Source organism: Galeopterus variegatus, unplaced genomic scaffold, assembly GCF_000696425.1.
Source record: "Galeopterus variegatus unplaced genomic scaffold, G_variegatus-3.0.2 Scaffold161, whole genome shotgun sequence".
NCBI lineage: Eukaryota > Metazoa > Chordata > Mammalia > Dermoptera > Cynocephalidae > Galeopterus > Galeopterus variegatus.
In genome coordinates this window covers 336,147-356,341 of record NW_007726272.1, presented here as the reverse complement: position 1 = coordinate 356,341, position 20,195 = coordinate 336,147, and the positions used below count along the sequence as shown (strand labels likewise).

The 20,195-nt window shown below is 55.7% G+C and overlaps 1 protein-coding gene across 1 annotated transcript in view; it reads right to left on the bottom strand.

Annotated features, from left to right (window-relative positions):
• Positions 1-20,195, bottom strand: part of LOC103609474 — a 119,609-nt gene that overhangs the window by 10,540 nt on the left and 88,874 nt on the right. Inside the window, exons 40-51 of the mRNA XM_008593793.1 lie at positions 17,735-17,871; positions 16,585-16,792; positions 13,473-13,639; positions 11,715-11,827; positions 10,524-10,605; positions 7,888-8,025; positions 6,076-6,238; positions 3,545-3,666; positions 2,732-2,872; positions 1,598-1,711; positions 1,378-1,506; positions 576-734 (exon numbers count right to left, since the gene is read on the bottom strand). Of these exons, the coding sequence (XP_008592015.1) occupies positions 576-734; positions 1,378-1,506; positions 1,598-1,711; positions 2,732-2,872; positions 3,545-3,666; positions 6,076-6,238; positions 7,888-8,025; positions 10,524-10,605; positions 11,715-11,827; positions 13,473-13,639; positions 16,585-16,792; positions 17,735-17,871 (1,673 nt within the window). The remainder of the gene's footprint in view (positions 1-575; positions 735-1,377; positions 1,507-1,597; positions 1,712-2,731; positions 2,873-3,544; positions 3,667-6,075; positions 6,239-7,887; positions 8,026-10,523; positions 10,606-11,714; positions 11,828-13,472; positions 13,640-16,584; positions 16,793-17,734; positions 17,872-20,195) is intronic.

Here is a 20,195-nt window from a genome sequence, read left to right as displayed (position 1 = left end):
CCCCCAGCCGCAGAGAGGAGGAGACCACCACCTGGGGAGGGGGGCAGGCTGAGCCAGCGGCCTCGCCCAGAGGGGCCGTCCCTCCTCCACACCCTGCACAATCTTCTCCTGATGGATGGGGGGATGGGCAGGTGGGTCAGTGGGGGGGGATGGTTGATGGGGTGATGGGTGGGTGGTGGGTGATGGCCAAGTGGGCAGATAGGTGGTGGGTGGGTGGGTGGATGGAAGAACCAATCCACCAGCTAACAGTCCCAGGTAGAATACTGGGGAAAAGTGGTCCCAGCTCCTCATCTGTATCGATTATGGTGGCAACTGCAGCAGGCACAGTGCTGAGAGGTCCTGCACTGCGTCTCTCTTGATCTCACAATCACCCTATGTGCTAGAACCTACCACTTCTTCCATCCCTCACGTGAAACACCAAGGCTCAGCGAGCAGACGTGCCCGCCCAGTCAGTCAGTGGCCAGCAGCAGAGCCACCACACTGGTGTCCGGCTGCCTTGCTTACGCCCCTGCAGTCTGGGGACTCCATCCTCCCTCCTCCCCTCCACCTCCTCTGGGTCCCCAGGGCAGACGCACCCTGGGCAGGTGGCAGAGCCCCAGGTGGAGGGAATGGCGCAACCAGTGTGCATAGTCGGTCTCCACTTCTGCCCAGAAGCTCTGCTGGGCACAGGAGCCCATGACATGCTCCAGTGTGGCCTCCACAAGGACCTTGTCTGGCCGGGATGGCCAATGCCTCTGGAACAAGAGGGCACCGTGGGGTGGGGGCTTGTCACATAGGAGAGAATGTCCATGGCCAGTTGCAGACCTTCACCCATATGGAAGCAGGTGCCAGAAATCCCCCCCATCAGCACTCTGGGGCAGGATTTCTGTTGTGAGCACCAAGGGGGCTGGGCCTAAGGGTCCCAGGAACCCAGGGTGGGGGACCCAGGAGGAGGATGGGGGCTTTCAGGGCCAGCTGTCCGTTTCTCCTGTGTCTGGTTCCTGCCCAGGCTCTGCAGAATGGTGCTGGGTCCTGTCAGGAGCCCCAGTGGGTGGGGATGCTGGGGGACACCCCGTCCTGACACCTCCAGGAACCTAAGCTTGCAAATCCTCCCCCACCCCCTTAAGAAGCCTCCCCACTGCTCCCCAGCATCCTGAGCCCAGTGCCCTGCTCTCCCCACCCCCCACAGTCCTCACTACAGTCCATTAGGGAAGGACTCTTGCACTCATTTTACAGATGGAAAAACCAAGGCCCACAGCAGAGAAATGAGTTGCCCGGGATCCCCCAGCTCAGCTAGCACTCGAACCCAGGACTGCATGGCTCCCGAGTCAGGCACCTTCCGCAGCAGGCAGGGCCGCCTGTGGGTAACCCACCAGGACCTGGCTCCTCCGGCCTCACCTCAACCATCAGGTTCTGCTGCATGTGGCGTTGGTCCCAGTACAGGTCGAGCCGCTCACTGAACGCTGCTGGGGTCTGCGTTAAGGCCCCACAGGCCTGGAGGGTGCCCTGGCCCCAGGTTTCCTGGAGCTGATGGGAAGAGAATGGGGTGTATGACATGGGAGCCAGCACAGCCACCTGGAGGAAGTGGGGCCGACCCGGCGGTCCAGCCTGTGCGTACCTGCCCCGCAGCGGCGGCAAGGCAGCCGTCCCAGGCAGTGCTGCGTGCCGAGGACCTGTCGGCCCAAGTGAGCTGCAGGGTCACGGGTTGTCCTCTGTTCCAGGTGAGCTGTACCTGCATTGAGATGGGGGCAGTAGCGGTGAGGAGGAGAGAGGTGGGAGAGAGGAGAGACTAATGCCCCCATCTCTGTGGGAGATGAGAGGCTGGGAGGATGGAGATGCTGGTGCCCCCTCCCCATCCATCGCTGTAGAGGAACTGCGGTGGAGGAATGGGGAGACGCGCCACGCCCACACTGAGAGACCAGAAGCCTTTGAATGAAAAAGCACCTCAACACCCATGAAATCGAGCTCCTTGCTAGGGCGTCCAGGGCCCTGCATGGCCTCCGCTGCTCCCTGTCCCCACGCCCCACTCTCACCGGCCTTCCAGCACTTGCTGGAGCTCCCAGCTCATCCCACCACAGGGCCTTGCCACACCTCCCACCGCAATGCCGCCCGTTCCTCCAGCGTCTCAGGAGGCCGGCTCCCTCTCATCGCTGGGTCCTCACCTGACAAGCCACCTCCCCCAGGAGGCCCTCACTGAGCACCCCATCTGAAGTAGCAGCCTCCCACCCCCCAATTATTCTCAATCTCAGCATCCTCTACTTGCATCATGGAGCTTCTCACAACTTCTGGTTTTTTATTCATTCGTTCGTTTCAGTTTTGGAGAGAGATCTTCGCCTCCTGCCTGGCACACGGCTGGTTCACTATCTTCCATTTCATAAGCCGCTCAAGGCCACCCCGCTAGACGGAAAGTCCAGCTGCCTGGCTCACCCCCTGCAGTTACCGACTAAACAAACGATCGTGTACATGATGGACAGGAGAGGCTTGTGAACTCTGTTTCCCCCATTAGAAAGTGAGCTCCAGATGCAGGGACTGTGCCTGTGCCTCGAACACCGCCTGGCATACAGTAGGTGCTTAATAAGGTACTGATGAACAAACGACTGGATGAAGGACCCGCAAGGTCCCCAGGCTTCAGGAACCTGTGATTCTGGAGAAGTCCTTGTTGTGGATGAACAGGGTCTACTCCCCCCAGCCCAAGGGACTCAGCCACGCAGCTCCTCACCCCCCACCCCACCAAGGCACCTCAGACGCTCACCTGCCGGCTCTGCCTGCCACCCCTGCTCTCAGCAAGGCCACTGGCCTCTGCATGCCACCAGGAGAGGTTGAAGGGATGAGCCAGGGCCAGGCGGGCGGCCAGCTCACCCTTCCCCAGCCGCAGAGAGGAGGAGACCACCACCTGGGGAGGGGGGCAGGCTGAGCCAGCGGCCTCGCCCAGAGGGGCCGTCCCTCCTCCACACCCTGCACAATCTTCTCCTTCAAGGTCAAGGGTGTGAGGGCAGGTGGCTCTGAGCACAAAATCTCAGCACCATGAGAGGCCCTCAGAGAGCTTTAGCCCATTTCACAGAAAAGGAAATCAAGGCTTGGAGAGAAGCAAAGGAAACAAGCATGTGACAGAGATGGGACCCAAGGTGGTACATGTGTTGGCTGAAGACAGAGATGCTGGAGCCACTCATGGGTTTGAGCCCCAGCCCTGTCTTCCACTAGCTCTGTGACCCTGGGCAAGTCACTGCCCCTCTCTGTGCTTCCCTTCCATCACCTGGAAATGGGGCTGGTCATCACCCCAAGCAGATACAGACGTTGATGTGAGGACTCCACACGGCATCTGGCTGTGACGGTGTCCGCTACGTGTTAGCTACTATTATTACTGTGCTCGTCAAGGTGTTGGTGGAACCCAGGTCTCTGGCCCCCTCCCCTGTGCCTTTCCCACGGTCCCCTGGGGACCTGGTGCAGCAGGGATGGGCCCAGGTAACGCTCCCCAGGCAGGACAGAGCCTGAGGGTCCCACTCAGACTGCAGGGAGAGCTCAGCTCTGCCTGTTCCCAGGGTCTCCTTCCAGCCCCAACACCTACCTGGTCCCTGCCATTCCAGCCAACAACCAGGTCGTCCCGGTGGCTGCCTCCCGAATGCTCCAAGGACAGGCCGAGGCTGCAGCGCCGTGGCAGGGAGAGGGGCAGCAGGTGGGTGAGCTCCACTGGGTGGGGGAGGGGCACACAGAGGGGGGGTACGTGAGCTAAGCTCATTGGCTCCAGACCAAGGGGGCTCGGGGGACTCTCAGCTGATGCCACTACCAACTCGGGCAGTGGCCACATACCCAGGTAACAGTCACAAAATTCAGAAGCTACGTGCTCACCTAGTCACCAGCCACTCAATATACTTCCCCGACTGTCCCTGGGGGAGCCCCACGTCTCCACGCCCCTCGGCTTCAGCAAGACCCTGCAGCTCCTCTGACAAAAGGTAGCCCTGTCTCCCCAGCCCTTGAACCTGGCCTGGCCTCGCGCTGTGCTAATAGAATTCAGCAAAGGTGACTGAGTGCCCAACCGAAGCCTAGGCCTTAAGCTTCCACTTTCTCTCTTGGACCCCTACCCTGCCACTTTAAGATCAATCCCACACTGGCCTGCTGCATGGTGACACGTCTGGAGAGTGTGGTTGTTTCAGTCAAGGCCATCCAAGGTCAGCCGACAGCCAGCTAGCCCCAAACCAGAGAGCCCAGCCAAGACCAGCAGAGACCCCCGCCCAGCCTGTGCCAAACTTGATGCGTGAGCAGGACCAGAGAGGCCACCCCACAGCCTCACGGACCGTGGTAAATAAACGCTGTGGGCCTTGGGACTGAGCTGCTGAGCTTTGGGATGGCTTGTTACCTAGCAGTAGCTGACATGCAGCCCTGACACCCAGACACTCCCCATCAGAAGCCCCCCCACCCACCCCGCTGCCAAGCTGTGCCACAGTCAGCTGTCCTGTATGTCCATCTTGGAATGTGATGTAGGCTGTGCCCCAGAGCTGAGGCCTTACAGCAGAGTCTCTATATCCCACACTTTCCTCCCTCATCCTCAGGTCGAGCCCAGGGACCCTGGCCTCCCACGTCACTTGACCCCATCTCGTGAGGTGGCCAGTTGGTTCTGCTTCCCCAGAGCAGAAATCTACCCAAGGCCCCATTGCAGGCGGGTGGTGGTGACTTTGTCAATCGGCTGTCTGGGAGAGGTGACTACCTGTCTGCAGACAGGCCCAGGGAGCCATGCCCAGAGACCTGGCACTGGCTGATCCTCGAGACCTCACCTGGCCATCAGTTCAGGGACCGCTGATCACACTTTTGCCTCCACATGCAGAGCTGGGTTCCTGATCCCTCTACCCTCTGACCCGATAACTGAGCACTCTGTAACTACAGTGCAGGTCTGAGGCTGCTCAGTTCACCAAGGGCAGTACACACACACACATGCAAACGTGCGCACATACAGCACACACACATACATGCATACACACGTGAACACAGCACACACATGCATACAGCACCCACACATTCACACACATACAGTGCACACACAGTACACACCAGATACATTCACACTGCGTGCACACGCATCTGTGCACATGCACACACACAATACACACGTGCATGCACACGTACATGCGCTGCCGTGGCTGGCTGAGGACCTACTTACTTACTTTCTCTGCCTCCCAGGGCACACACGTGGCTAATGTGACTCTGGGGAGGATTCCATCAGGCCACCCAGCAAGCTGTGTCCCCAGGCGGGGGTCTGCACTCTGTCTCCCCACTTGTGGGTCAGCAGGTCAGGCTCTGCTCTGTGCTAAGAGGGGCTCCTCACCCAGAACCTGACAGCCTGCGGTTGCACAGGCCATAATTTACAGCCCATTCCAGGAGCACCAGTCTCCTGGAGGACAGTGGGGCTCATGCTGCCATGGTGGGGCAGCTGGGGGAAGACCCACGGGACAGCACTAGCCTTCCCTGCCAACCTTCAGCCGCCAGCCCCAGCACCAAACACCCCCCAACCCGGGCACGCTCAAGGGTGCCGTGCCTCTCACACCCTGGCCCCTTCTGTCTTTTCACATTTGGGATAACACCAACTCCTCTTTGGGAGCTGAGACCCTGTGTACCCTGGGCCCCCAACCTCTTCCCCGTCCTGTGCTGCCCCCTGCCCCTCCCTCCTCTACACTCCGGCTACACTGGCCTCTCTGCTGTTGGCCCAACACACCAAGCTTACTTCCACCCCAGGACCTTTGCACCTGCTGTTCCTTCTACCTGCAGTGCCTCTCCCCAGATCCTCACCTTGGCCAGCTCCTCCTTGTCATTCAGATTGCGGCTTGAACGTCACCCCCTCAGAGAGATCTTCCCAGAGCAGCCCACCTAAAGGAGTCCCGCACCCCCATGGCAAAGCCTTTTGCTCTCCCACCCCTTCTTGATGTTATTTTATTCATGCATCTTTCCTTGCTCACTGCCTGTCTCCCCAAGGACAGGGACCTGGGCCAGCCTGTTTTCCGATGGATCCCTGGTGCCTGGAACAGCACCTGGGATAAGCAGACACTCAGTGATGGTTTGTCAAGTGAGTGAATGGGCCGCCCCTGCCAGCAGCCTCTAGACTCTCACCCTGCAGGCTGAGGTTCCCGGTGGGCTTGGGGAAGGGCCCAGAGAGGCTCCCGTTGAGGGCCACCTCCTGGCCGTCCCACAGTATCGTCTGGCGCAGGACACGGGTCCCACGGGCTCGCTCGTACATGGTCTGCAGGACCAGCTCCTGGGGAAGGGCGCTGAGCTAGAAGAGAATGATGGAGCTGCGGTCACTGGGAAACCCGACCCACACTCTGCTTGGGGTGGGAGAAGAGAGAAGCTCTCAGAAGAGGAAAAAGGGAACATTTGTGGATCATTTACAGTTGACTGGGTTGCTCTATACAACAGAGGGTCGAAAAGCCAAATGCTTCCTAAGGCTGAGGAGATAATATAAAGGGGGTAGTGGGGCTGGGGGCGTATGACCAACAGGAGACAGCACACACCCTATGAAGAAGACAGCCACCTCTCAGCTCCATGCCCAAGCGGTGTGGCCCTGGGCAAGTTTCCTAACCTCTCGGAGCCTCAGTTTCCTCATCTATAAAATGGGGGTAAGAAGTATGGTGCCAACCTCTGTGAGATAACATGAGTAATGTGCTCAGCCCAGGGCTAGACCGTGGAAACGGCCTTGGGTGCTGCTGCAGTTGGTGTTAGGATTTCCCAAACATTCAATGAACAGGTACCACGCTCCGCCCCATGCTGAGCGCCAGAGTACAGAGAAAACCGAGACCTGGTCCTGGCCCGAAGGGGCTCCCAGGCTGGTAGGGGGATAGTCACGGAGGCAGAAAAAGATCAAACAAGGTAACAAGGGTGGCCACAAGAGATATTCAAGGGACAAAGGAATGCAGAGGAGGAAGCTGGGGGACAAGGCAGGGAAGGGCATTCTAGGCTGATGGAACAGCCTGTGCAAAGGCTCAGAGAGGGGCATCATCCCTGCAGGTGGGAGCCACGGTTAAAGGGCGGCTCAAGGGCACTGCAGGGGGACTGCTGGGTGGGGTGGGAAGTTTATTCTTAAAAGTCTCTAAAACCCATCCTGGTCCAAGACACCATTATTTCTGGCCCTGGTGGCTTCCTCGCTGGTCTCTCTGCTGCCACCTGTAGGTCTCTCCCCACACATCAGCCAGAGGGATCCTGTCCTCAAAGGCTTCAAGTATCAGATAGAATAAAACCTAAACTCCTCTCTGTGGCCTGGCAGGCCCTCCACGATTGGACCTCCATTACCTCTTACCATTCTCTCCCTGCACCTGCTCGGGCTTCTTGGCCATTCTTCAGACATGCTAAACTCATTCCTGCCCCAGGCCCTTTGCACATGTCATTCCCTCTCCCTAGAATGCCCCTTCCCCAGACTTTCAAATGGCTGACACTTGCTTGTCATCCAGGCCTAGCTCAAGTGTCAGCTCCCCAAGGGCATCTTTCCTGGCCACCTAAGTAAGCTCCCTGGTCACTCGATGTCACTTCATTTCAGTTTTTCTCCATATCGTGTATCACACATCTGGTATATGTTCTTGCTTATTTATGAGATTTGTGCGGGGGTGGTGGTGGTGTTTAATGTCCCCCACTAGACTGTACGCTTGATGAGGACAATGACTCATCAATCCTGTTCTAGACAACATCCCAGCTTCTGGAATTGTACCTGGCACCTTGTAGATGCTCAATAAATAATGCAAAAGGAAGAAAGGAAGGAAGGAAGGAAGGAAGGGCTTAGAAAGCAGCTGAGAATCCATTCCAGCAAATTTTGCCCACTTCACCGCCCTGTCTACACTGGGTCCTCCCAGGATCCAGGACAATTCCTCTCTTCTCAGAGGACTGCCCCAGGAGCCCCCTGGCCCACCCTGGCCCTGACTGTTCTCCACGCACCTGGGGGAAGGTGTGTCCCAGCTTGATGATGTTGGCGAGACTGGCCTTTGCAGCCACCAGCCTGGTGCTGATGTGGACGCGATGCTCCTCCACTCCCAAGTCAAATGCACTCTCGGCCTCACCCCTGGAGTACCTTAGCTGGGTCAGGAAAAAGCAAGTGAGAGATCTCCTCATCAAGTCTCTGATGGAACATTCAGAGGTAGATGCTGGCTATAGGCTCTGCCTCCCAAAGCCCTGGGCACAACTTCCCGAACTAGATGAACTCTGATGGAATGGGTGTCCTGAGCCTCAGTTTAGGTCAACAAGTGTGGCCAGGGCAACTGCTGCAATATTGACTTGAAAATAGCTACTAGCCTGGGGCCAGTAGACAAGAATTCTAGTTGTAGGGCCATTGTAGGCAGCAGGGGGCAGTCTAGTGCAGAGGACCATGTTCAGGTGTTGGCATCAAAACAGACCAGGGCCCCAAGTTTGGCTCTACCACATATGGGGTGTGTAATCTCCAGCTATTTCCTTAACCACCAGGCCTCAGGTTTCTAATCTGAAAAATGGGGTTAATGATACCTATTTTGTTAATAGGCTATTGTGAAAATTACATGAAATAATGAGCTAATTTCCAGGCTGGCTGAATAGCAGAATCTCTTGGGGTACTGACTAAAAATATAGATTCTGAGCTCCCGCTTAAGAACTGTAAAAACAGAATGTTTGGGAAGAGGTTCAAGAACTGGTATTTTTAACAAGCTCACCAGATGCATCATTACGTTAGTGGTACCCCTATCAAAAATGTTCAACCCGAATCTCATCTTGAACAATCTGATAAATCCAAAGTAGGAGGATGTTTTGAAAAATAACTGCCTGCACACTTCAGAATTGTTAATGCAGGAATATTTTTTAAAAGGTAGTTAATGATAATGAAATGTTTAGGGAGAAGTATATCGGTATCTGCAACTTACATTTCTGAAATACATCCAAAAAAAGATGGATGAACGAATGGAGAGCTGGGTGATAAAGGAGAGTAAAACGTGAATGGGAAAATCTAGGTAGCAAGTATGCAGGTGTTTGCTGTAAAATTATTTCATTTTCTGGTTTGCAAAAAGTTTCATAATAAAATGTGGGGGGGGAATGGCAGGGGGCAGGAGGAGAATGTTCTAGATCAGGAATCGGCCTTTGAGTCAAATTCAGCTCCCAAATTGATTGTGTAAATAAAGTTTTACTGTAACACGGCCATGCCCATTCATTTACGTGTGAGTAGCTGCAATACAGAGCACATGGCCTGCAAAGCCAAAAACATTCTACCATCTGGCCCTTTACGGTAAGAGTTTGCAGCCCTCTGTTCTAGATGAAGGAAGTTAAAGAGATGTGGCAGCTAAGGGCCCTGTGTGATCCTAGATTTAAAGACAAAAAAAACAGTTTGAAAGAACATTATCATTGAAGCAACTGAGAGATTTTATTACAGATCATACATTAGATGATAGTATTATTTCAATGTTAAGTTTCCTGAATTTTGTAATTATGCTTTGTTATATATGAAAATATCCTTCTTATGGGAGATACTCACTGAAGTATTTAGGAGTGAAGAGACATGACATCTCTACAAACATCTCTGTCAACTCACAATGACACAGAAAAAAGCGTGTGTGTCTGACCGTACAAATTTGGGGCTGCTGGTTATAGCTCAGTTGGTTAGAGAGCAGCCTTGTAACACCAAGGTCAAGGGCTTGGTTTCCCATGCCGGCCAGCCACCAAAAAAACCCCCCAAAATTATATAACATATATAAGTAGAGAGAAGTGGCAAGATATTAACAATCGGTGAGTGTTCACTATATACACTAGCTTTCATAAAATTTGAAATGATTTAAAATAAAACTTGGAGGAAAACTAGTATGTTCCCTAAGTGATCACGCAGTTGTGTGAAGTTTGGAGAACACGGAAATCACATGCATATGTGGGAGAGGGCCCGGCACATGGTAGGAGCTCTGTAAACAAAGGCGGCCTGGGCAGGAAGGGGTTAAACAAAGCTCAGTGGCCGGGAGGAAAATGGAGTGACCAGTCAGCAGGTGTGTGTAACCACTCACTCACACACTATCTTTTACTGAGCACCTACTATGCGCTGGGCCCTGGACCGGGTGCTGGCCATGCCCTCCAGGAGCTCCTGATTTGGGCAAGAGGGGCAGACAGGGACATACAATGACAACACAGAGGGAGAGAGGAACCCCAGCCCAAGTCTAATGGACCCGCTGTCCCATTCCAGGACCTCCAAGTACCACACGCAAGGCAGAGGTGGAGGTGACACTGGCGTAGCTCAAAGAGCTGTGTCATGTGGTCCTGCTGCTGGGGGAATGCTGGGCTGGCTAAGGCAGAGCCAGGCGCCAGGCAAAGAGTCCTCCCCCGGCTCCTGAGGGTCTCATGAGCCCAGCTGGGGGCCACAGGGGCTGACCCAGAAATGCAAACCTGAGGATGTTTGGGAAAGCTGGAGCCAGGGGTTTCTGAGGGTGGCCCACTGGGGCCTGCTGCAGGCCTGAGGACAGATGGGCATGTGTTAACACAGCCCGGCAGGGCCTGGGCCTGCGTAGCCCCTCCCACCTGGGACAGCGTATTTGGAACCAGTTAGGAGCTCGGGGTGGCCCGGGCATGGTTACCTTGGCAGAGGTGGAGGCTGTGCTGGGGCAGTAGCCCAGGAGGAAGGGGAGGCGATGCCGGCCTGAGAGCAGCAGTTCTTTGCTGGAAGGAAGGAAGGAGAGGGCCTGATGTTCACACCAGGTACCTTGTCCAGATCTCCTGGGGCTGGGTCAGGATCGACCAACCTCCCCAGGAGAGGGTCAGAGAGCCGTGGCCTAGGGGCCACACGGTGTAATGGTTAGGGCTGACTCTCGAGCCAGGTGACCCGTGTTTGAATCCCAGCCTGGCCTCTGTCTACCTCTGCCACCATGGGCAAGTTCCTTGGTCACCCCCTGTGTATCTCAGTTTCCCCACTGGTATAAAGGGGCTCTGGTCTGAGCTACCATGAGCTACCAACAGGCCTCCTTGGGTTTGTCCAGCGGGAGCTCCAGCAGAGTCTGGACAGTGGGATTTTAACCTCCTGGCTCCCTCCTGAGAATTCTCTGCAAAAAGCACCCCTCCTCCCACTCCTTCAGGCCAGGGTGGTGACAGCTCCCCACTATGGCTAACCCCTGGGTGCTGCACCAGCCTGCCCAGTTCCTCTCTACTGGAGCTTCTCAACCTCGGCATTACTGACATCTTGGGTCAGATACCTCTTGCTGCAGGAGCCAACCTGTGCATTATAGGGCTTTTAACAGCATCCCTGGCCTCCACCCACTAGAGGAGCAGTAGCTTCCTCCTCCCCAGCTGTAACAAGCAGAGGCTTCCCCAGACATTGTCAAATGCCCCTGGGGTTAAAACCCGCCCCCACGTGAAACACTGGTTATGCCTTTAACAAATGGCTTACTCCCCTCTCTCAATGACAAGGTCTGGGTGCTGGAGCCTGGCTGGTGGCTCACCTGACACAGTATGTAAGAGCACCAAGTACTGGGCCAGACACCCAGAAGTCCTCCAGACTCCAGAGCTGCAATAGTTATTTGCAAGTATTTAGGGCCTGAATTCATCTATGCCCTGCTCTCAAAGGTCAAGGGTTTCTATAGCTGTGTGACCTTGGAAAAGTTGCTTTGTCTCTCTGAGCCTTCCTTCCCCATCTGTGCCGTGGGGCTGTGAGGAGGGCTGGAGGTGGTGTTGTGTGCTGGGCATGGGTACGTGGCAAGTGCCCAGCCAGCGGCTACCCACCCCCAATCTCCTCTCCTCCTGGGCTGCCCCCAGAGCTGCAGAGAGCCCCTCACCTGACAGCCCGGTTCTGGCCATGGACATGGAGGACCAAGCTGGTTTGAGAATCACAGGTCAGCTGCAGCAAAGCGCTCATCTCTTCCACTGCCCAGAGTTCTTGGAACATGAGCTGAGGAGGGAGGAGGAGGAGAGCAGGCTGCAAGGTGTGGGGGTAGAGGGAGCTCGAGGAGTCTCACGGGCCTGAGGGGACACTGATCACACCCTACAGCCCCAGCACACCACCACCCCCAGCACACCACCACCCCCAGCACAGCACTGCGTGGCAGCCACAGGTTGCAGCAGGCCTGACCTCGTCCAACAGCCTCTCAGATGGTGAGAGCCCTCGGCAGGGCCCGGTCAGCCCTTGCTGTAGCCCTTGCTGTAGCCCAGGTTGGCAGTGTCCACTGTGGGCCCCCACATGCACCTGCAGCCCAGCTATCGGCAAGGGATGAGCTCCATGAGATCTCCCCACTCCCCAGCCTTGAGGCCAGGAAAGGCCATGAAGTTGGAGGATAAGGGGCATCCAGTCTGCTCAGTTGTAGGGCTGCAGATTTTTTGCATGAAAGGTGATGTCCTGGCCCCCCAGAACCCCTAGAAACTGTCCCCTCCTCCCACAGTAGAGTGGAGTGGGGGTCAGGGGATTGCTGCGTCACCCAAAACAGGAAGTTGTGAAAGGCTTTGCTGCCAGGCTCCAGAATGTGCTTGGTGACTTATGGAGAGAGGAGGCTCAGCCGGGCAAGGTGAGTTTACGCCAAGTGACAGTGGCCAGGGCATGGCCCCATGCAGCAGGAACCACAGCAGATTCCCCATCTAAGAGGCAGTAGTGCACCCCGGGGAAGGGCCTAGGGGCCATGACCAAGTCCCTGTTTTGCTGCCTACTTGCTGTGCGACCTTGGGAAAGCCACCCAAACTCTCCTGTGTGACCCAGTGATGGTGATGGTGATGACTCATGGAAATTGTCACCATCACCACCTTCATCATCATCATTGCAACAAACGCTTCTGAAGCCTATACTATGTTCAGGCATTCCTGATATTAATTCATCGCTCCTTACACCTCCATGTTACAGGTAACATCATCACCCCCAACTTGCAGAGGGGGAAATCGAAGACACAGAGAGGCCGAGGGATGTGCCCGAGGCCACTTAGCTCACAAGTGGCAGAGCTGGCATCTGAACTCCGGAGATGGCATTCATCAGGACTGTGTGATCCCACCTCTCACTGGGGTGTTAGGAGGATAGAGTGATAAACACACATCAAACCCTAGAACAGCGCCGAGCAGGGGCAGGTGCTGTGCCAGTGGAAGCTGGGCTCAGATTCCGATTAAAGACTGGAAGAGCGGGAAGGACACAGGCCAGTAGCCAAAACCTGGGGTGCCAGGACGCCACACCAGCCTCATGGCCAGAAATACAGAGGTTGTTCGGGAGACGGTGGTTACAAATGTCATGATTAATAAAACCTTTGCAAACTGTAAAGTTTGCAGAAAATCAGATTCCGATTAAAGACTGGAAGAGCGGGAAGGACACAGGCCAGTAGCCAAAACCTGGGGCGCCAGGACGCCACACCAGCCTCATGGCCAGAAATACAGAGGTTGTTCGGGAGACGGTGGTTACAACTGTCATGATTAATAAAACCTTTGCAAACTGTAAAGTTTGCAGAAAAACAAGGCACGATCATCCCCGTCAATCCTGCACACAGTGGGTCCTCTGCATATCAGGAGTTGGATGGGAGGTGACAGAATTTGGAAGGTGGCCCTGCCCTTGCCCCACTTCTTACCTGGCTGGTGAAGGGCAGGCCCAGCCTCCAGAGAGCGGGCACTGTGTGGCTGGCGTTCACCACCAGCTCCAGCGTGCCATTCAGTGGCCGAGCCACCAAGGCTGCCACATCCATGGTGACCCCACTGTCCTCACCATGGAGGACCACACTGGCCTGGGTCTGGGTCTCTAGAGACAAAGAATGGCACAGGACTCAGGTTAACCTCCCTTCCCAGCTCAGGGACGCACCACAGACTACAGGAGGGGCCACGCCCTGTGGCCTGGGATACCAGCAGAAAAGGCTGCCACATGAGGCTGGGTGGGGCCATTGGATCAACCCTGGGCAAGCCTTTGACCTCTCTGAGCCTCCATGACATCATCTGTCATAACTCATCCCCCAGATCTTGGCCTTGTCAGCTCTTTCTCTCATTGGGGTGAAATGACACCTCCTCCAAGCAGCCTCCCCTGACTGCCTATCTGAAGTACCTCCCAACCCTTTGCTTCCAGGCCTTCTCCATCTCATCACCCCACTCCTGCAACACAGCAGGTGTTCAGTAAGTACTTGTTGAATGAATGAGCAAATAAGGCTTGCAGGGGGAGCCTTTGAGCAGCCCACAAAAGCCTCCCACAGAGAAGTGAGCACGTGGTCCACTCCCAATAAAAGACGGGACGGGACGCTGTCTGTCATCTCCGATGTCAGCCTGGAGAGTCCCTGCCCCAAACCACCCCACACAGGCATCTCTTCTAGTCCCCTGCCTCTGAGCTGGACCTCATCTTGCCACGGCCTGCAGATAAAAGCCCTCCAGAAAAGGTGGTTCCAGGGTCTGCAACTGCACAGTCAGGAGTTTATTCTTATTATTCTTTGGCTCACACTCCTCCTGCCACAGCTAGAAACCAGTTGGGTCCTGGAGGCCCAGGGTAAGTAAACAGATGAAGCCTACTCGGTGTCCGAGGCCAGGTTCCCGTGGGGTACAGCTCACTGCTCAGGCCTGAATGACACGTAGCCTGGCCCTATCACCTGCCAGCTGGGCCCAGCAGGGTGGGCTGTGCTCCTTGTCAGACATGGCCAAGCCCAGCAGCTCCGAGCCTCAGTTTCTTCATCTATAAAATGGGCACAGCCCACCCACCTTGAGGGTCAGCACCCAGATTAAATGACATAACATATCTGAGAGAATCTGCCTGTGGGGCATACAGTAGGTCTCAGGAAATGTTTCCTTCCTTCATTATTCAGCACCCGACCACGTGCACCTACTACGTGCAGGATGGGAGGGAGGAAGGGAGGGAACACGTGGTTGAAGGGGACACAGTCCCCATGTCTAGGAGCTTCTTGCTGTCAGGGACACCAAGAATGCTAACAGAGGCAGAGAGTGTCCCCTGAGGGGTTGGGACAGCTAAATGTGGACAGCAGCTGGGGAAGGGGGAGGTCACACCAGACCTCCTAGGGGCCGGGAACTAGAGCAGTGTGGAGGTGTTCATCCAGGATGAATTTCCCACCACTTAGTCACTGAGTCCCTAACACACCCCGAGGTCCCCTGTGTGATCTAGGCTGTGATCTAGACCCCTTTCGCCCCACAGGAGGCCGAGGGCCAAAAACAGAAAAGTTTGAGGCCAGAGAAAGGCAACCAAGGAGCTGGGGAAGTCACGCAGGGCTCCTGATTAGTCAAGAGCCAGGTCTCTGCAATCTACACAGGGGTCAGAGGGTGACTCTGCAGTCAGAAGTCTGGCTACGTCACTCACCAGCTGTGTGGCCTGGGCCAAGCGACTCAACTTCTCTGAGCTGCCACACCTCACATGCAGAACGGGGACGGTGTTACTAACCCCTGCCTCGCAGGCTCGATCATGCACTCACGCAACAGTTAAGTGAACACCTACTCTGTGCCACTCAGCAAGAGACACAAAAATCCTCCCTGACTTCCGGGAGCATATGTTCTAGTGTAGGGTGGACAGAAGACAGCCAATGAGAAATAAGGAAATTTAATAAGTAAGTTCCACAGCATGTCAGAATGTGGGGAGAGAGACAGAGGGAGGTGGGGGTATAATAGACAAAGTGGGCAGGAAAGGCCTCAGATGACATTTAAAAAATACCTATAGGAGAGGGGCAGTGAACCAAGCAGGTAGGAGCGGGAACAGGTAGGAACGGGAACAGGTAGGAACGGGAAGAGCATGCCGGCAGATGGAACAGCCTGTGCAAAGGCCCTGAGGCGGGAGCAAGCCTGATGTGAAGAACATCAAGGAGGGGAATGAGGGGGAGCAGGGGCCGTGAGATGAGGTCAAAGAGGTGAAGGTCACGAGGGCTCGGAAACCCATCTAAGGGTGTGGACTTTTCCTCTGTGTGAATGGGATGGACGTACAGATTTATTGAGGTCTTGTGTGCAGAGAGACTGCCTGGCATGTACACAGTAAGCACTCAATCAATGCCGGCTCTTATTACTGTTATCTTCCTTCCCTGCCATCTGTCACAAGTTTTATTGTGTCCCCCCAAAGAGATATTGAAACCTAACTCCCTGTACCTGTGAAAGTGACCTTATTTGGAAAGAGGGTCTTTGCACATGTAATTAAGTAAAAATAAGGTCACACTGGAGTCGGGTGGGCCCTCAATCCACTGCGACTGGTGTCCTTATAAGAGGAGAACAGGCACAGGGGGAAGAGGGTCACATGAAAATGGAGGCAGGGGTTGGAGGGGACAAGTTTTATTGTGTCCCCCCAAAGAGATATTGAAACCTAACTCCCTGTACCTGTGAAAGTGACCTCTCAATCCACTGCGACTGGTGTCCTTATAAGAGGAGAACAGGCACAGGGGTAAGAGGGTCACATGAAAATGGAGGCAGGGGTTGGAGGGGACAAAAAGGATTCGTCCCTAGGGCCTCTAAGGGAGCCCGGCCTGACCGGCACCTTGATTTCAGACTTGTGGCCTCCAGAACTGCGAGAGAATAAGTCTCTGTTGTTTTAAGTTACCTAGTTTGTGGTACTTTGTCGTGCAACCCCTACGAAACCAGTGCAGCCCCCTCAGAAGTCAGGCCCCTGAGAGCAAGGCTGCCCTGGTTAGTCCTGGGGCCCCGAGCCTCCTAGGGCCTGATGGAGGTCCTGGGGCCCACCTAGATCAAGGTCTGAGGCTGACAGGCAGGGTCCCTTACCACGGATCTGCAGCGCCGCTCTGAGCCGGGCCTCGCCTGGGACCCCGGCCCACAGCAGGGCCTGGATGCTGTGCGCGCCCCGCCAAGACAGCTCCAGGTGCCCGTCACGGTGCCAGCAGCGCACAGAGCAGTTGAGAGATGTGGGCCCTGTTGAGACGCTTCCAGAATGCCCAAAGCTGGAGACGTTGTCGTGGATGTCCACGGAGACCTGGAAGGACATCGAGGAGGAGACACTGGGCCACACTGCAGGGAGAGCCAGCCCCAGCCAAGTGGCATCAGCTCCACAAAACCATCCATGTCGTGTGGCGGGAGGAACTCAGGCCCCCTTGAAGGGGCAGGTTTGAGGACCAGCGGGGTTGCTCTGGCTAATCACGCGTGTGCCGAGAAAGTGGGTAGAAGGGAGAGAGGGGACCTTGGGAAGGACAGCTGGAGAAAGAGACGCTGGGAAGACGAAGATGAAGATGACCCAGACGGTGTGAAGCAGAGATGGGCAAACTACGGCCTGCGGGCCAACTCGTGCCTGCCGCCTGTTCTCATAAATAAAGTTTTATTGGAATACAGCCCTGCTCGTTCATTTACTACTGTTTATGGCTGCTTTCATGCCACAGACCATAGGGCCACAAAGCCTAAAATATTTCCTCTCCAGCCCTTCACAAAGCTTGCCAAAATCTGGTGTGAGATGTCACTTCTTCCTGTGCCGCTCCCCAACCATCCCAGTAAAATCTCCATCCCCCTCCCCACCGTTGTTGAAGGAGCCGCCCAGCAACGAGATGGGGAGAGGCCACTCCAAATGGGGGTGTGGACCAGTGACATCAGTGTTACCTGGGCACTGGTTAGAAGTGCAGAGTCTCCAGCCCCACCCCAGACCTACCGGGTCAGAATCTGCATTTTTCTACATCCCCGGTGGACACTTCTGTACATAGGCATGGGAGAAGCCCTGCTCTAGGCAGAGGAATGCCCAGGCTGCAGGCACCCCTGAAAGTCCAGTGTTGCTGGGCTCTGACCATGCACCAGCCTCTGGGGTGGCAGCGTGGGGTCCAAGGCTGGGCTTGCCCCGAGAGCTTCAGGGGCTCTGTGCTGCTGGCCAGCTCTACCAGATTGTCCCTGCTCAGGTCTGCCTGTCAGCCCTCTGCTGACACCTCCTGCTGACCTTGATGGCACCAGGGCCATAGCCCCGGCACTTAGGCTTGGGCAGATCCACAGAGACCCAGCAGGAGAGCAGAGAGGTCAGGGCCGAGGCTGAGGGGTCTCTTCCAACACCATCCGCCAAGTGCTTACTGAGCACCCCTGCATCCCAGGATGGCAGGGGCAGAGCTGGGGAAGCTAAGGCCTGAGCCCTCATGCTGGAGGGGCACACTCCCTGGATGTCCCCCTGGAACTGAGAGCTCCTGGGGTCCAGCAGGGGTCTGGATTAGGGGTTGCAAACTGGTGGCCCTGGAGCTGAGTTCTGTCCCTCTACTCTGGTGTTTAAAACAAACATAGTATGGGTTCAAGTAAACACTCACACACGTACGTTCACAGCAGCATTACCCATAGTAGCCAAGAGGTAGAAACAACCCAAATGTCCATCAACTAATGCATAGATGAACAAAACGAGGTCTATCCCCACAATGGAATGTCATTCAGCCATAAAAAGGAATGAGGGACTGATCCTACCACACAGATGAACCTAAAAAGTATTATGCAAACTGGAAGGAGCCAGACATAAAACACCATGTATGACTCCACTTACGCAAACCAACCGAATAGGCAAATCCAGAGAGACAGCAGCAGACCGGGGGCGCCAGGGGAGGGGGAGGGGAAATAAGGATTGACGGCCAACGAGTACGGGCTTCCACATGGGGTAACGAGAAAGTTCTGTAACCGGACAGCACCGATCATCGTATGACAGTGTGAACGTGCTTAATGTCCCTGAACTGGGTGCTTTAAACTAGTCAATTTCATATTATTTGCATTTTACCACAATAAAAAATGTGAAAAATACATACAACATGGAGGATTTCAGACATGGCACGTGCTCTCTGGTTCCCCACGCAGCCCAGTGACGCTTTCCATTGTCCACCTGGCCCCCAGAGGCTTTGGTTTGCAGCCCTCTGCCACACGCGGCAGCCATCACTGCCTGAGCTCATGGCGGCAGGTGGCAGCAGTCATCTGGGCCCCTTGCTACTTTACATCACCAGCTTCATGAAGCAGCAACTGTTACTCTGTCATTCAACGATGTTGGCTGAGCACCTACTACGCGCCAGGCCCGGTTCGCCATGCATGAAACAGAAAAGCCTGGTCCCGTGAAGCTTGAATGCCAGTGGTGGGGACACAACAGGAACCAATGAAGACATCACCGTCAGGTGACAGGAAGATGGTGGGAGAGAGAATGCTGGGAAGAGGATCGGGAGGGTCAGGGGTGAGATGCTGGCCAGGGAAGCCTCACTGAGAAGACACGTGCAGAGACCTGAAAGAGGCGAGGAGCAGGCATAGCAGAGAAGGGGGGGTCCGGCCCCAGGCAGGGGTGCACCGGGCAAGTCTGGGGAACAGGAGTCATGGCAGGCTTCTCTGGAAGGCATTGCAGCAGCATTTGCTGAAGGCGGGAGACAGGGCAGGAGAGAGACAGGAGTTGCAGAGGATTCGGAGGGTTCTGACCACACAACTGGCAAGACAAAGGTGCTGTTGGCTGCAGCAGGGACATGGGGGAGGTGCAGGTTGCGGAGCAGTAACGCATTTGAATCTGGATAAGCCAATTCCTAGGCACTCACTGGGCCTCCAAGTGGACATCCCGCAGGCGGGTGGATCTAGATTCTGGGGTTCGGGGTGAGGTCCTGCTACAGGGAGAAGCTGTACGAGCTGTCAGTGCAGTGTCGAAACTGGAGACTGGACGAGGCCGCCAGGTGAGGGTGCGCGGGTGAAGAAACACAGAGAGCAGGGATGGGACAGGCCTGGCCAGCCACAGGGAGGGAGGAAGGTGGCAGCTCCAGAGGAAGGACAGTGTGTGGTGGCCCGAGGGGAAGAGTGGAGTGGCTGGGCCAGGGTGTTACCGCCCCCAGCTTCCAGACAAGGACTGAGGCTCAGAGAAAAGTCTGAACCATGTTTTACCACCCTCCTGCCTCCACAGTGCTTCCAAAATTGTGGAATGAACGAGTGAGTGAATGAGTGAGCGAGCGAGCGAGTGAGTGAGTGAGCGAGTGACTGAGTGACTGACTGAGTGATTCCATAGTGATTCCACCATCGCCTGCGCTTGCTGAGGCTGACCTGCAGGCCTATCCTGCCCTCAGCCCACAGTGTGTGCAGCGTGGGGACGTTGTGCTGGACTGTGTGGTTGAGAAACGTGCTCTGGCTGAGTGAAGGTCAGCTCCTTGGACACCTGTTGGGGGGTGTATGATTGTAGGTCCCGGTCCATCAGGCTGGGCCATCCCACAGCTCCCCACACCCCTGGGGCCCCTGCCGGCAGATCCAGTGCAGACCATGGCTGACCTCCAGACTCCCAGAGCCACCCACCAACCCCTCCACCAGGGTTGTCTAACTCTCTTGTCAAATTTAACACTTCCAAAATGTACTCCTGACTCAGGAACACCCCCCCCCCCCCCCCCCCCCCCCCCCCCCCCCCCCCCCCCCCCCCC